We start from the raw sequence: 16,306 nt of genomic DNA, 5'->3' as shown, positions 1-16,306 counted from the left end.
GGATAACATGCACTGGAAAATTAGAACAGTGCAGGACATTATTATTATGTAGGACTTCAACTGTTGGAAAGAGGAAAGAAAATGAATTTTATTTATCACATAAGTTGGTGTATGAGCTGCAGAGAATGGGAATGGATAGTATATTGGTTACATGAATTGGAGATTGGCTCTCTAAATGATACCAGCAAGTTGTGTATGATGGAGCAGTGTCTCAAAAGAGTTTAACTAGAGGCATGCCTAAGGATTCTGTGCTCAGACCCCTGCTGTTTACCTTGGTAAATGATATATCATATGATTTGACTGGAGATCTTCATTTGTTTACTTATGATCCAAAGTTGGAGAGAATTATAAGTAGCACTGCTGATGTTAATTTCCTTCAGGAAGATTTGAATTGACTTTTGACTTGGACAGAGTAGTGTCTAGTTTTAATATTAATAAGTGCAAGATGTTGCATTTTGGAGTGCAGAAATGTAAAGCTGTGTACAATATTGATGATGCTATGCTGCAGGAAATGGATGAGATTTGAGATCTGAGAGTTATGGTTGACAGTAGACTGAAGTTTAGAGGTCATATTGGAAGTATTACAAAGACTGCACATTGTAGTGTCACTATGATAAGAAGTACACTAACATATAGAAAGGTGGTTGTGCAACTGTATAAAGCATTGATCAGATCACACTTGGACTATTCTGTTCAAATTTGGTCATCTGGTTTTCATTTCATTGTGATGTGGAAACATTGGAGCACATTCAGAGACAAGTGACTATGACAATATCAGGGCTCTGGACTGATGGCTATGGAGTAAGTTTGAAGAAATGTGTATTGAAGAGTTTGGTGAATAGGAGGAAATGAGGTGATGTGATAGAGATGTTTAAGTTAGTGAGGGATTTTATCAGATTGATCCAGAGGGGATTATAAAAAGAGTAGAAGGCAAGAGGAGAAGAACAAGAGCTAACCCCCTGGAAGTTATGTAAGAGTGTGTTGAAGAGGGAGTGTGAGGAGTAGATTTTTTACATGGAGAATTGCAGGTGAATGGAACGCATTATGAAATACAGTTAAATCAGGGAATGTTAATTAAGGTCCAGTATGCTAAATCTATTGTCAGTGGAATGAACCACACAGATGAGTCTGCTGATTCCTGATTCCATGGAGGGTGCGATAACTACCTGAGACAATATGTAATGGGGGGGGGCTCGAGATTTAAGAGTGCTGGATTTTATCATAACATCAGAGAACTTAGCAGTAACCAGTATAGATACATTGTCTCTATTTGATCAAAGCATTCATGTCATCTTGACATGGAAATTACCAAGCATGCAGAATTTTCTGTTAGCAAATAGTACATGTGGAATTACAAAGTAGGCAATTATGATAAACTGAAGAACTTAGAGCAGTGCCATAGCATAACACTTTGGTGGGAAGAGACATTAGCAATGCATTTAAGTTGGTCACATGCATTGTTTGAAGAAAGCATTATCAGACTATATACCTAGAGTCAGGAAGGAGTTAGGATGAATAGCATCATTAAGCAGGAGTTGTTTAGTTGTGGAGAGAATATAAAAAAAAAAAAAGTCATCAACAAGCCCATAGCACAAGCAAAAATGGTGACCTGTGTGGTCACCATTTTTGCCTCACCAAGAATGGCCTCACCAAGTGAGGAGTAAAAGAAAGAATGACTATGGAAAGATGACTTTAACAAGTGCTGATGGTTGGGTGGTAATAGAAGGAGAAAAAAAGTTGCATTACTGAGTGATCATTTTGCAAAGGCATACCATACAGATGGAGATACTACAGTAATTGAATATAGGTAAAATATAGGTAGAGGAATTAGAGGTGGTTATGATATTATAGAACCTTAATGTGATCATAGCCATGCGATTAGATAGCACATTGGCCTATATATTATGAGAATGTGCAAGAGAATTGGCATCTCTTCTGTTTAAGAGGTGATTAAAACCAAGCTGTTTAATTTAAGCCTTAGTTCTGGGAAGGCATCTAGAAAATGGAAGAGATCAAAACAGTTCCACTGTGTAAAGGAAATTCCAAGACACAAGTAGCAAATTATTGGCCAATCGTTATCTCAGGTGCATCAAATAAGGCGTTTGAAAAGCTGGCAAAAGACAGAATTCAAGACTGGATAGACAGGAATAGGATACTTTATAGGGACATAAAGTATTCACTTGCCTTAGTAACTTGCTTACTAAGGGAAGAGAATGGTTACACAGTGCTACCGCTGTACTTTGTAAAGGGATTTGACAGGATACCACATAGAACTCTGTTGCATAAGCTGTGTTGGAAGAAATGGGAATGAATATTAAGCTGTTGATTTGGACAGAGGATGGCTTATGGAATAGATATCCAAAAGTGGTGTATAGGAGAGTTGATTATGAAAAAAGGCACTGATAGCTGTACTGCTGCACTGATGAGTACTTGCGATACAGCAAATGCTTTAAAGATTTAAGGGGAAAATATTCAGTTGTATGCCAATTATGCAGAGCTTAGAAGAGGGATAGTCAATCAAGATGACAAAGACCTGCAAGATGATTTAAATAAGCTGGCAGTATAAGTAAAAGATCTCTTATTCTTCTGCAGCTTCTCCCACTTAAGTGGGGTCACTGTTGATGATGAGTCTCCTCCAGATCCTCCTGTCTTGGGCTGTCACCACATCCAAGTTCTTCATCCTCAAGTCCTCTTCTACCAGCTCCCTCCATCTCTTCTTTGGCCGCTCACGCTTCCTCCTTCCTTGCACATCCATCTGCATGACCCTTCTTCTCACATATTCGTCCTCCCTCCTCATCACATGACCAAATCATCTCAACCATGCCTCCTGTATCTTCGCTCCTAAGTTCGTAATTTTCACTGTTCCCCTCACATAGTCATTTCTCAGACGATCTTTTCTGGTCACACCGCACATCCACCTAAGCAATCTCATCTCTGCTACTTCCATCCTGCTGATGTTATTTTTCCTCAGGGCCTGAGTTTCTATAGCTATGATATGAGTATAAGTAAAAGATAACAGTTGTATATTTAATGTGAAAACTTTAAGACTATGTCCAGGATGAAGAAGACTCCTCATCTTGTGTATCACATTAATAGATGGTTAGAGGGCATATTGCAAAGGTAGGTAAAACAGCATATCAGATTATGCATTATTGAATACACTGACAAGCAGCAATATGGATGTTATTTTTCCCCTTTATAAGGCCACATCTGTACTACTACATTCATATTGGGTTGTGTCTGGATTCCATAGGGATGAAAAGAATGGTAGAAAGGATCTAGAAGTGATTGTCTATTGTGGCAGGCCTATGAGAATAGATTGAAGGTCTGTGGCCTTCAAAAACTACTTATTTTTTCAATACATGGCAGGAAGGGAGAGAATAAAGTGTCATCCCTGGAAATTGTATAGGAATGTGGTCAGCAAGGGATTCAGAATTAGATTTTTTGCTTTGAGGGTAGCAAATAGGTGAAATGGGTTGTCAGAAATGGTTGAGAGTGCATCATCAGTGAATGAGTTCAAAGAGTGATGTGATAAGTATTGTGTGAGCAGTGGTTATAGTGGGTCTCCCACAGAAAAGTCTTTGACTCTATAGAGATACCCAGATAATTATAATCTTCTTTGGTACATATAACCATCAGAGCTGCCATGTTCAAGTGTTATTCAGCAGGTAACTAATTGGTAAGTAAAGGTTATATATCTTACTCCCACTTAAATAATAGTAAGCTTTCAGGTTTACAGTTGTGCACACATTTAGCAGTTAGGCCAATCGAAAAAAAAACATAATTGAAATAAACGCCATGGATACTTTTTCATTTAACCTTTGTACCTTTAAAATGAAGAAAATAACTATGAAGTGCCAAATATTTTATATTTAGCAAGCTTTTAATAAAGTACTGAAAAAAACAAATGTTCATAAGTTCTAAACTTATGAAAGATAAAATCAACTTTTGAGAACAATAGAATTAAAGAATGTAATACTTGTTAACTAAAATGTTAATGAATTTGATTGGTTATTATATTTAACTTTTGATGAGTGACTGATTTATGTTTCACTTTTGAAAGTTTAGCCATCAACTTTCAGCACTGATTGATTCCACCATGTCTTAAAAAGATTTATTGTGGAATATGCATTATAATCACTGCTATGCCTGTCACATCACACTTTAAATTCATTTGCTCCACATTCATCTTACCACCCTCTAGTAATTCTATTCACTCAACATTTGTTTCTTGTCAGTGCAGGAGACCACTGCAGAATGGCCTTGTATACTCTGACTGCTCTACTCACACTGAGTAATCTGTGTGCTAATCTACTCACCAACTACAAGTCTATTATACTACCATTAATCTCTGTTCGGTTACATTATATCACTGTACAAACATTATTATTATACCTCCATAGAATCAATGATTCATTGAAGGAGGCCCTCCATCACACACACACAACTAGTACTGTTACTTGAATACATTTACGGCGACCACACTCCCAGGCACTGTACAAACTATATCACTGCACAAACATTATTATTATTATACCTCCATGGAGTCAATGATTCATTGCAGGGGTCCCTCCATCACACACAAACTAGTACTGTTACTTGAATACATTTACTGTCACCACACTCCCAGGCAATGCATTCTAACCACCCACAATTCTCCATGCAAAAAACCTACTCCTCACTCCATTTGCTCACACCTTCCTGATACAGCTTCCAAGAATTGCCTCTTGCTCTTCCCCTGCCTCCACCATATGAAAAATCAGATCAACATTAATCTGGTAATATCCCCCTTACCAAGTTATATGTCTTGATCGTACCACCTACCCCCCCCCCCCATCCTTCTATCCACTAGACTCTACAATTTGCATTACCCCAATCTGCCTTCATAATCTACGTTCCAGAGGCCAGAAACCACAGTCATTCAGCACTGAATCCATTCCCTCATAGTTCTTCAACTTTGCATCATCTGCAAACAACTGTATATCACCATTCAAGCCCTTTCCAATATCATCCAGAGGAGGAAGGTCACTGGTAACCTTCCTCCTCTGAATACCTCTGATAGGTATCAGACAGCCAATCTCCAATCCAATGCACAGTTTAATTACCAGCTTGTCATGTGGCAATCTATCAGACTTTAGCCAAATCTAAATATACCAGCTTACATGTTTCTTCTTTATCCGATGCACCTGTTATAGTAAGTAATCAAAGAAGCTGTTGTCATCAACCCAATTCTGAATCCTGGTTCTCACTAGCCTCTCTATCACCTTTACCACAATTCCAGACAAACAGATTGGTCTGCAATTCAAAGCTTTAGTCTTATAATCCCCTTTATGAAGTGGAACAATTTTTCCATCTTTCCACTCCTTTGGAACTCGAGCAAATCTAAGACTCATGTTAAAGAGGTAAATTAAAACTGTTGTTAACTCCCTGGAACATTCCTTGGGACACACCATGGTGATATACCATAAAGTCCTATGGCTTTATCAATATCAAGTTTACTCAATCCTCATATACCTCCTGCTCATTCACCAACAGTGGCTCCTCCTCTCTTCCCACTGCTCGACCTCTTGACCTTCAGAATGTATTCAGACATTGCCTCTGCTAGACAGTTACTCAGGTCCCAAGCAGCACTGATCCCCTTTCCTTCCAATTCTTCATTCCATGATACAACTACAACCTGTCTCCTGAGCTTGCCATAATCACCAGCCTTTCTGCATATATTCCCTTTCTCACAGAAATCCTCATATGACTGGCAACCACTCAAGTAATCACCTCATGATCACTCTCCAACTGAGAAGAGATTCAGTACTTGATTTACAATATCATCCCTTGATGAGATAATTAAATCCAAGATCCTTAATCCACATGTACCCTCTGTTATGTACTGCTTAAGGTAGTTGTCTCTCAAAAACTCAAGAAATTCATTCTCTTTGCACTCAGATGCTGTCTCTTCATTCCAATCTATATTACCATAATTCAAATCACCCATAATGATCACATTTTCTTAGTAACTAGACTGATTTGCCTATATATTTCCTTTTCACTGTCCTGCACATTACCAGCTCTATAGCAACATCCAACTAGATATTTTATTCCAGTAACTAATGTTGCTTGCTTGGCTCTGGATCTTTTCTCTTTCACTCAACTGTTAAATTACCCAGAAAAACTAAGAAACTACATTTTCTAAAGCAGGCCAGGCATGATATTATGAAGATCTTATGCATCAGAACAATAATACCCTTGACTATCTGATAGATTCCATAATATCCTCTTGCACTGGGGTTCCATCAATAGAGTAAATAGCTTTTCATCTCTACATTCCAGTGTCATGCTTTGCATTTAGTAATGTAGAATTAGCAATTTACTCATCTTGTCTGCATTGTCAACTTATTGAAATTCTCTCAGGAACATGATATCAGCATCTTGCCTTTGCATCACGGATAACATAACTTTTCTCTACTTTGCATAATATACAAACAACTGAATGTTATTTTGAAAAACCATTAATTTTATATCAGTAACAAACTAACAGACCCCTGGAGCATGTCATTTATTTTAATTCTTTTTATTTTTTGCTGGGGGAGAAAAAACAACCATTGATAACCACAGTCAACTCCCACAACAGCAAACACCATTACTGTGTGACCATAGATGCAAGACCCTTTGACACTTCTGCACATGGCAAAAGAAGGCGAATCCATTCCGATAATTTGGACGGTACGACAAAGTCACTCACTGTAACAAACTACTAAGAAGGCCTGACCAGAGTGCCATAGGCATAGTGCTATTCTAAAGAAAATTCACTATATCAAACTATTTGCACTGTAACAAACTATGTTTGTGGTCCATATGAGTTCTGTATAGCAAGAATGGACTGTATATGCCAATCTTTGTTCAGTCAGCTAATCTCATATTTATTCCATCTCCCTGAACACTTATTTTATGTGTTGTAGTTTGTCAAATGCCTTCACCTTGCAAAGTATTATTTACATCTTCCTTGTTCAGCTCATTGTCACATTATTAACTTCCCCTCTCCAAAGGAAACTGACTATCTCAACTTCAGTTGAAAAACCTTTATAAAGTTTGAAATCCTATGTGGTATTTGAATCTAGATCTTTCTTACTGAAGAACAAGTAATGCATCATTCTTGTCACTCATTATGGAGGCACTATGTACATACAGTACATAAAATTATTTCATCTGTACTTTTGACTACATTCAAAATGGCAAACATATTTAACTATACAATGTCTGCTACAAATCTCAGTCCTTACAGTGTATAGCACACTAATATTGTAGTTCATTTAACTTAATTCCCATACACGAGAAATTGCAAGCCTATAGCACTTTTCCTTGCCATGTGTGGCAAATGATGGATTACGTAAGTGTTTAGACAGAGATTTTACAAATATATTTTTCTCTAAAACTTTTCTTTCTGAAAAAGTGTTATATGAAAACTGATCAACCATTTGCTCAATTAACCAAACTGGCTTATAGCCCATCTCTCTCTCTCTCACACACACACACACACACACACACACACACACACACACACACACACACACACACACACACAGTAATTTTTTTTTTAGATGGAATATTACCTGATTGCAGTTGCAGCCACTGCTATTATAATCTAAGTCAGTTTTATCAGGCCAACATACAGGTAACTGCCCAGAATGAGATATCTCTGAAATAGGTAATGGAGCAGGTATTTCACTTAATAAATGATGCAAACTTCCATGAGTTCCATTATTAGGCTTTGCAGTTATATTGAGAAGTTCTATTAAAGAAAATAAAAAATTCACTTGAAAACATTAAATATATTATAATGTAATAATAGACTAACAAGGCTATTTTTATTATAGTGTTGCCTTGTTACTAGCATAATAATGTAAATCAGAGTACACTAGCCCAGCTAGGACCTACTTCTATGATTTAGAGAAAAATATATTTGTAAATTAATATTTTATTTGTAAATGAAATTAATGTAATGATATATTACACATTAATATCCAGGGTATTTCATATAAAACATTACCAATTTCAAATGCTTATATCCCTAATCTACATTAGAAGTAGTCAAAACTCTGACATCATACAGGAGAGAGAAGTATCTAGTTTCCTTCAAGCAGTGATATTCCTCTCAGGTGCAGATTAGAGTTACATCTTTAGGTTAAGCAAAATAGATATCCCTAAAAAAAAAAAAAAAAAAAATATGCTTCTGTTGTGTAACTACAAAATCTGTGATCATACAAAATTTTATACTCCATCACTACAAAGAACACTTAATGAAATGAAGGAATGCATATGCAAAGCCATCTTTACATATAGATATGTTATGTAGGACCCACATAAATTTGATTACAGCCTGGATATTTATCATATTACTGTAACTACATATGTAAAATCCTAGTAAACTAGAATAAAAACTTGGTGCTAGCCTTAGAGATGTAAGCATTTGCAATTGGTCATGTTTTGGGATCGTTCAATTGTCAAAGCTAAATAAGTGGGAAAAGACCTGCAGGTTCTGTAAGAAATGTAGAGAACTGAATAGGGCCCTTTGATGTAATGTCCACTCCTCTCTTTCTCTTTAGTAGGTGGACTCCTTTAGTAGATATTCATGGGATACCAAAAGAATGAAGATGGACTGTCAATTTGAAGATTACCCAACCTAACAATATTTTGTATTGGCTTAAGCCACATGCAAATATTAAGATTCAACACGATCAATTGTCATGATAGCTGGGGCATCTCCCACTTAAACAAGGCCATACTATTTCCATCAGCAATTCAGGATGAACAGTTAAAAGTTGATTAGTGGAACAATCATCCCAATCTCAAACATAATCATCAATGAAAAACAGGCAAGTTAGCAGAAATACCACATCAGCATAAATGGTGTTACCCAAAAACAGATGAGATGCTTCTGTATAATAACTATAAGATGAAATACTCAATAGTGATCAAGGAAACAGAGGCTATAGTAATTAATACTAATTAACACAAAAATAAACCTCTTGAATGGTAGGCATTTCAGGCAGTGATCAGGACAAATTTCTACACAGGGAACTGGATAGTTAAATTTTCACAGAAGATTCTAGTAAGAAAGAAGAGGAATTTTTCAAATCACTAGATGATAGCTGACATTTAAAAAAAAAAAAAATATATATATATATATATATATATATATATATATCAAAGGTAAATGGAGAAGAACTATGGTATTTTTTGAGAGAAAAACAGGCAGAACAGTATTTTGGAAGCATTGAGGATGACTAGATTGTTGTCATCCTGATGAAGGATGATATGGAGATCAGTGTTTAGGGCAACTTATCATAGATGATCTTGAAGCTTGAGATGTTTGAACCCTGCAGGATTTTTCATATGAGCAGGATGAGTGGAGAGTGTTATCATCAGCAAATCTAAGTACAGGGTTTGATGTCAGTGAGAGCAGGTCATTTATATTTAGAAAGAAGATTGCAGATAAAATAGAGCCCCAAGGAACACCTGCGTTAAGAAACTCTGAAGAGAGAATACCTTCCAACATTATCTGAATAAAATTACTAAATGAAATAAAAAATACTGAATGAAATTACTCATGTCTTAAATCTAAATTGGCTCTCCATTATAAGATGAAAAAGTAGTTTTGTAGGTACAGGGATATTGCAGTTCATGTGCACAAAGCATCAGGAATAAAGATATGGTGTTTATAGCATTGGTTAGTTCTACTTGGCAAAAATTATCTGCATTAGCAAGAATGGGTTGATAGAAGATAATACAGAAATACCTCTTTAAAAATGCAGTACTCCTGAATTCTGTTAAATAAAACAGAATTAAAGGGTATTGCATTTTCAGAGAGGAAAAGGGAAAGGCATATGACAGCAGAATAACTGCAGTCAACAAAAGTAGAAGTTAAGCAGAAGGATTTCAGGGCTGAGGAATATGGTATATATCTGAGGCTGGCAGGAACAAATATATAGTTCTTTCTTGCCATAAATCAGAGGATGCACAGAAAGATGCAGATGCCATGCATCAGCAGATTAGCATAAATGCAGGCCAAGTAATTATTCTGGGGATGTAGATTGAAATGAGTCAAGGACACATGGCAGGATGGAATGGAATTTACACAGCTACTAAGATTTTGATAACTATCTGAAACAGCACTTGAAGGAGACCTGGGGGTTGAGAGTGCTAGATGTAGTAATAATGTCAGCAGGTATATCCATAAGCAAGGTGGTCAACTTTGTCTTTGAATAGGGTCTTGACCTGGGAGGTTTCTAAAAAAAAAAAAATGTGGAATGCAGGCTTAAAAGTGGTGTTTTATGTAACTACAGAGTTAGTGATTTATGACACTCAGAAGGCAGTTTGAAGCAGTGCTATGCAGACTGCAAAGAAAATATGTCATTAATATATGCAAAATGGTCAAGGGACATTTGAAAGAAGTAGCAATAGAGTGCATGCTTATGGTCAAAAGGATAAATCATATGAGTTATGTGGATAAGTTGCATCAGCAAACTAAGAAAAGAAAATGTTGAAGGGGAAACAAAGAGAAAGTTGAGCTTCATGATCAATACAAAGTACAGGCAAAGCAGAATCAGATTATGAGAGGAAATTAGCTGAAAAGACAAAGGAAGTCCCAAAAAGTTCCTTTCTGTGGTGAGTAAGTAAAAGAACAAGTATGAATAGCTCATTTTAATGAATACTGCGATAGCAAGATGACAGAAGCATAAGAAATAGTTGTATTACTGAATGACCACTTTGCAAGGGTATTATCATCCAGATGAAGATACTTCACTTGCAATCAGAAGAGACCTATGTGAAAATAGATAGGTGAATTAAGAGGATATTATGAAATATCAACGTGAATATAGTTGTGGGACTGAATGAGATTGATACTTTCAAAGAGTCCAAAATTTGAAAGACATTTCAAATTGAAATTTGTTCAGTTTGTTATATTAGCCAATGTGTTATTGAGAAGTGCAAGAAAATTGACAATGTCTTCCCAATCTTTAAGACTTACAGTAAAAAGAGGGCAAGATAGTTCTATTATAATAATGGAGGTTCCATGACTGATATGGCAAATTTATCTCACAAGTTAAGGTATCTCATAAACTAGTTAAGGCAGTGGAAAAGTCATTAGTGACTATTGAAATCAGTGAGAATTGGAGGATGGGAATATTATTATTATACAGAAGACTCATCACAGGAGATCAATTATTCACATAATAACTATCATACCTCTCCTTAAACTCATTCACTGATGAAGCACTCACATCTACTTCTAGTAACCCATTCAGCACCTGCCAAGCAAAAAATATTCCTAACACTCTTGCTAACCACACTCTTACACAGTTTCCTTACATCTTTTTCTCTCTCTTCTTGCTATGTACTGAAAAAACATCTTCAGTGTCAGGCTCATAAAATTCCTTTAATAACTTAAAATAGTTTCTTCAATAGGGAAAATAGTTCACTGCATAAAGGAGGATCCAAGACTACGGTTGCAAATTACCGACCGATCAGCATATCAGGAGTCATTGTCAAGGTCTTGGAGAAAGTAGGTCAAGAGAAAAATACAGGAATGGATTGATGAAAATGAGATACTGTATGGGGGACAGCATGGCTTTGTGAAGGGTAGATCATCCCTCAGTAACTTGCTCAAGTTTTATAACAAGGTGACGGCTGAACTGGATAAGGGTAATGGGTTTACAGTGATACTGCTGGACCAGACAAAGGCATTTGACAGCATACTACATGGAATTCTAATCCGTAAACTACAACATATGGGAATAGATATAGGGTTGGTGAGATGGATAGGTGGGTGGTTGATGGAGAGATATCAAAGAGTAGTTTATTCAGGAGTAGAGTCCAAAAGATGGCCTGTGACTAGTGGTGTGCCACAGGGTTCTGTTCTTGAACCACTGCTGTTTAATCTGTTCATTAACGATATAGGGAAGGATCTAAGAGGAACAGCTCATTTATTTTCTGATGATACCAAGTTGGGTAGGGCGATAGTGAATGCAGAAGATGTCAAAATCTTGCAGGATGACTTGGATAGATTAGAGTTTTGGGCTAAGGAGAATGGATGTCAATTTAATGTGACAAAATGTAAGGTTATGCATTTTGGGGTGAAAAGATTAGCAGCAGTATACCACATCGGTGGAACTGTACTCCAGGAGATTGATGAGGCCAGGGACTTGGGAGTGTTGGTCGATAGGGAGTTGAAGTTTAGGGGGCACATTGCAAAAGTGGCTAAATCGGCTCATCAACTCACTTGGTTGTTGAAAAATACCTTGACGAGCAGAGACAGGCAAGTTATTGTACCTCTGTACCGAGCTTTGATAAGACCTCATCTCGACTACTGTGCCCAGATTTGGTCACCTAGGTTCCTTCTTGATGGGGAGGAGGTGGAGAGGATCCAGAGGTGAGTGACTAAGATGATAGCAGGTCTATGGAATGAACCATATGAGAACAGGTTGAAGATTTGTGGGTTGCAGAAATTAGTTGATAGGCGGAAATGGGGAGATATGATTGGGACATTCAAATTGCTAAAGGGTTTCTATAGGATTAATTCAGAGGATATTTTTGAGATCAGGACTGGTGGTGGGAGAACTAGGGGACACCTATGGAAGCTGGGCAAGAGTGGGGTTAGTAAAGGTGTTAGAGCTGGGTTCTTTACTTTTAGAGTGGTAAATGAGTGGAATAAGCTGCCAGAGTCTGTTGTAGGTGCTATGCCAGTGAGCGAGTTCAAGGCAAGGTTTGATAGATACTGTGAGAATGTAATCGCATAGTTGTGTGGACACAATGTTTAGGTCCTCCCTTGATGAGTCTAAGGACTCCCTGGAGTCGCATGTAATAATAATAATAAAAACTTAAATGCTTCTATCATGGCTCCTGTTTACTGCCCATCAGCTAATTTTGAAGCCCACAGACCTTCAACCTATTCTCATACAAAGTATTCCATAGACCTGCCAAAATCTTTGTCACTTAATTTGAGATCCTCTCCACCACTTCTCTATCCCCCACAAAATCTAGATCTTTGTGCAATAATTCAGAAGGCCTTATCAAAGCTTTATATAGAGGAACAATAACTTTTCATAATAACATGCTTGTTACCTTGTTCTTCAACAACCACGTAATCTGATGTGCTGTTTTGGTTACCTTCACAAGATGTCCTCTAAACTTCATCTTCCTATTCAAAGTCACCCCCCCACCAAGTCCCTGCCCTCATCAGTTTCCTGCATTTAGTTTCATCAATAGAGTACGCGGCTTGTGATATCTTCTTCCTGAAGTGCATCACCTTATACTTGCCCACATTAAGTTGGCAGCCGTTTACCTTTGCCCATACTGCTAGTCTATTTAAATCATCCTGCATCAGCAAACAACTGAATATTTTCTCAGATCATTTCCTATATCACTGATATACAAATTAAACAATAGAGGACCAAGTACTGAGACTGAGCCCCTGTGATACACCACTGGTCACTTACTTTCTCCTGAACTCAACTTCTCCATAAACCACTCTCTGATATCTACTCATCAGCCATCCTCTAATCCAAATCACCAGATTCATATCCATCCCCATTTGCTCCAATTTATGTAACATAGTTCTATGTGGAATCTTGTCAAATACCTTTGCAAAGTCTAGCAATACTGATGGGTATCCATTTCCCTTATCCAACATCATTATTACATTAATATAAAAGTAAGTAAATTACTAAGACAAGACCTACCTTTCACAAAAGCATGTTAGCCCTTATAGAGTATCACATTCCTATCCACCCTCTGTCTTTAACCAAATTTGTCTTTCACTAAATGGGTTCTATAAGATTGGCACAAAATAAATTTATCAATATATGGCAAACAGAGAGAGATCTATTGGTCATCCTTGGAAGCAGTGTAAAAGTATGGTTAGTAATTGTGTGTGGACTAGATTTTTTGATTTGGCAGTAATGAATGAGTAGAATGGATTACCAGACGTAATTGTGGGTATACCCTGAGAGTGAAGGAATGTAAGGAGAAGTATGATAAGGTCTGTTTGTATAAAGGTTAGTGTGGGTCTCCCTTCCACGATGAGTCTTCTGACTCCATGGGATGCTTTTTTTTTCTCCAATCCACAAAAGGTCTGTTTGTGAACCTATAGTACATTCATACTGTGGGTAGGATCAGAATTTTTTTCCTATTTTTTTAATATATTTATATATTTATTTTTTACCAAATCTAAAAAACCTGCTCGAGAGTCTAAATATGGAACTTTTTCAAACCACTTCATGCTTCCAAATAAGTTGGATGGCAGTTTTACACCAGCCGATAAAATTCATCTCCCACCTAAAGACATTCACAAAATTTCATGCCTATGGTAGGATTCAAACTCATGACCTATTGGTTGTAGAGCAGATATACCAACCACCTGGCCTGTATAAAAATAATAATAGATTGTTCTAGTCTTCATGAACTTTAGAAAAGCTTTATATTTTGACTTCACCACTTCTTTAATTCTCTCATTTAACTAGTGTGTTGATTTTCCTTTTCTGCTTCCACTTGTTCTTCTTCCATACATCTCTTCTGCTGTTTGCACCATTCTTCATGTACATTAATTGCAATTAACTCATGAATCTTGCTTCGCTTGCTTCACATAAATTCTTGCTCAACTTCAGGTCTGTTTCATCATTCATTGCTTCACGCTTTCTATCTCTTTTTATCTTTATGACATTATTTTCTTTACACACCTTGGTGGCTATAAGAAGCCTATGATCTCTATCTTAAACATACAGGGTGTTCGGGATAAATTTGACATATTTATAATTAATTATATTTTTCCGTAAGTTACATGTATTAACACACACTTCTCTTCATTTAAAAGTTTGGACCCTTCTTCATTCATATACAAGATGTCAGAAAGGATGGATAGCTGGAACCCACCTGAATCATGGAAGAGAATAACTTGTATCATGATGATTCGTGCCCGCCATCAAAATAAGGATATTACGACTGCTGCCCAATGCTCCCTGAATACAGTAAAAACAATCAGGCATGAACTAGAGACTTGCAATGGTGACTACGAGGATGTAGCAAGAAGAAAGATCCCTAGCAGACGATCTGATTGCGTTCGTACAGCAGAATTCCTCGCAAATCTGCAGGAACAGGTGTTGAAGAACCCTGGCATTGGAATTCGGGCTTTGTTCGTGGAGTTGCTAACTGTAGTCAAGCCCTGGATAACAAGGGTAGCCAATGGTAGGCCGTATGTATGGCAGCAGGATTCGGCCCCTTGCCACACCTCTGGGAAAAGTCAAAAATGGTTGTCTGAAAATTTCTACGACTTCACCAGTCCAAATGTTTGGCCTCCAAACTCCCCAGACCTTAACCCCATGGATTATTTTGTATGGGGCGCAGTTGAAAAAGACACCAATCGCACTTCCAGTAATACAAAAGCCCAGTTAATGGATAAAATTAAAACAGTTTTTGCGGCCCTTCCCAGGGAGACTGTAGCATCAGCTTGTTCGAGGTTCCGAAGCAGAATTGAAGCTGTGATCGATGCTAATGGTGGTTATTTTGAGTAAATCTTGTTGATAGTATTGTAATTAACTCTGCCTGTAATGTTTTTTTGTCAATTCATTAAATTTAATAGATACAAAGAAGATTTTCTTTTTCCTTACGAAACTGTCAAATTTATCCCAAACACCCTGTATATGGCAGCACTGATCATATATGGTTAGTGCTGTTGACCATATATGGCAGCACTATTGGCAAGATTTCTTTTTCTAAGTTGGTACATCTGTCATAAGCATCCATGTGAAATTACAAGTCATTCTATCAAGTAGTTTGTTTTATACAGCTTTCTGAAGAGCAAAAGTGTCTGTATCCCTTGAAATGTATAAAATTGAGTATCGTGTGGTTATAAAATTCTTTATAAAAGAAGGTTTAACAGCAAAAAAAATTCATTTGAAGTTCATAAAATTTTATGGGCACTCTTCTCCTTCATTTTTGACAATTAAGAAATGGGCTGCCGAGTTTAAACGAGGCTGTACCAGCTTTGAAGATGATCCATGTAAAGGACGTCCAAAAAGTGTAACAACACCAGAAATCATTGATCAAGTGCACGATATAGTATTGGATGACCGCCGAGTCAAAGTGCATGAAATTGCTGAGACTATAGGCATTTCAAAAGAATGTGTAGGATATATTTTGCATGAAGAATTACAAATGAAAAAGCCTGCGCAAGATGGGTACCGTGCTTACTCATAGCAGATCAAAAACGCACCGGCATGAAAATCTCTGAATAGTGCTTGGAGCATTTTAACAAGAA

The 16,306-nt window shown here is 37.1% G+C and overlaps 1 protein-coding gene across 1 annotated transcript in view; it reads right to left on the bottom strand.

The window, feature by feature from the left end:
* Positions 1–16,306, bottom strand: part of LOC150107366 (venom phosphodiesterase-like) — a 291,454-nt gene that overhangs the window by 78,609 nt on the left and 196,539 nt on the right. The window contains exon 15 of the mRNA XM_090391228.1: positions 7,605–7,783. Within this exon, the coding sequence (XP_090247354.1) occupies positions 7,605–7,783 (179 nt within the window). The remainder of the gene's footprint in view (positions 1–7,604; positions 7,784–16,306) is intronic.

Source organism: Typopeltis vanoorti, chromosome 4 (assembly GCF_054136105.1).
Source record: "Typopeltis vanoorti isolate ZY-2024b chromosome 4, IOZ_Tvanoo_1.0, whole genome shotgun sequence".
Lineage (NCBI taxonomy): Eukaryota > Metazoa > Arthropoda > Arachnida > Uropygi > Thelyphonidae > Typopeltis > Typopeltis vanoorti.
The sequence above is the reverse complement of the archived record's forward strand: the minus strand, read 5'-3'. Positions and strand labels throughout refer to the sequence as shown.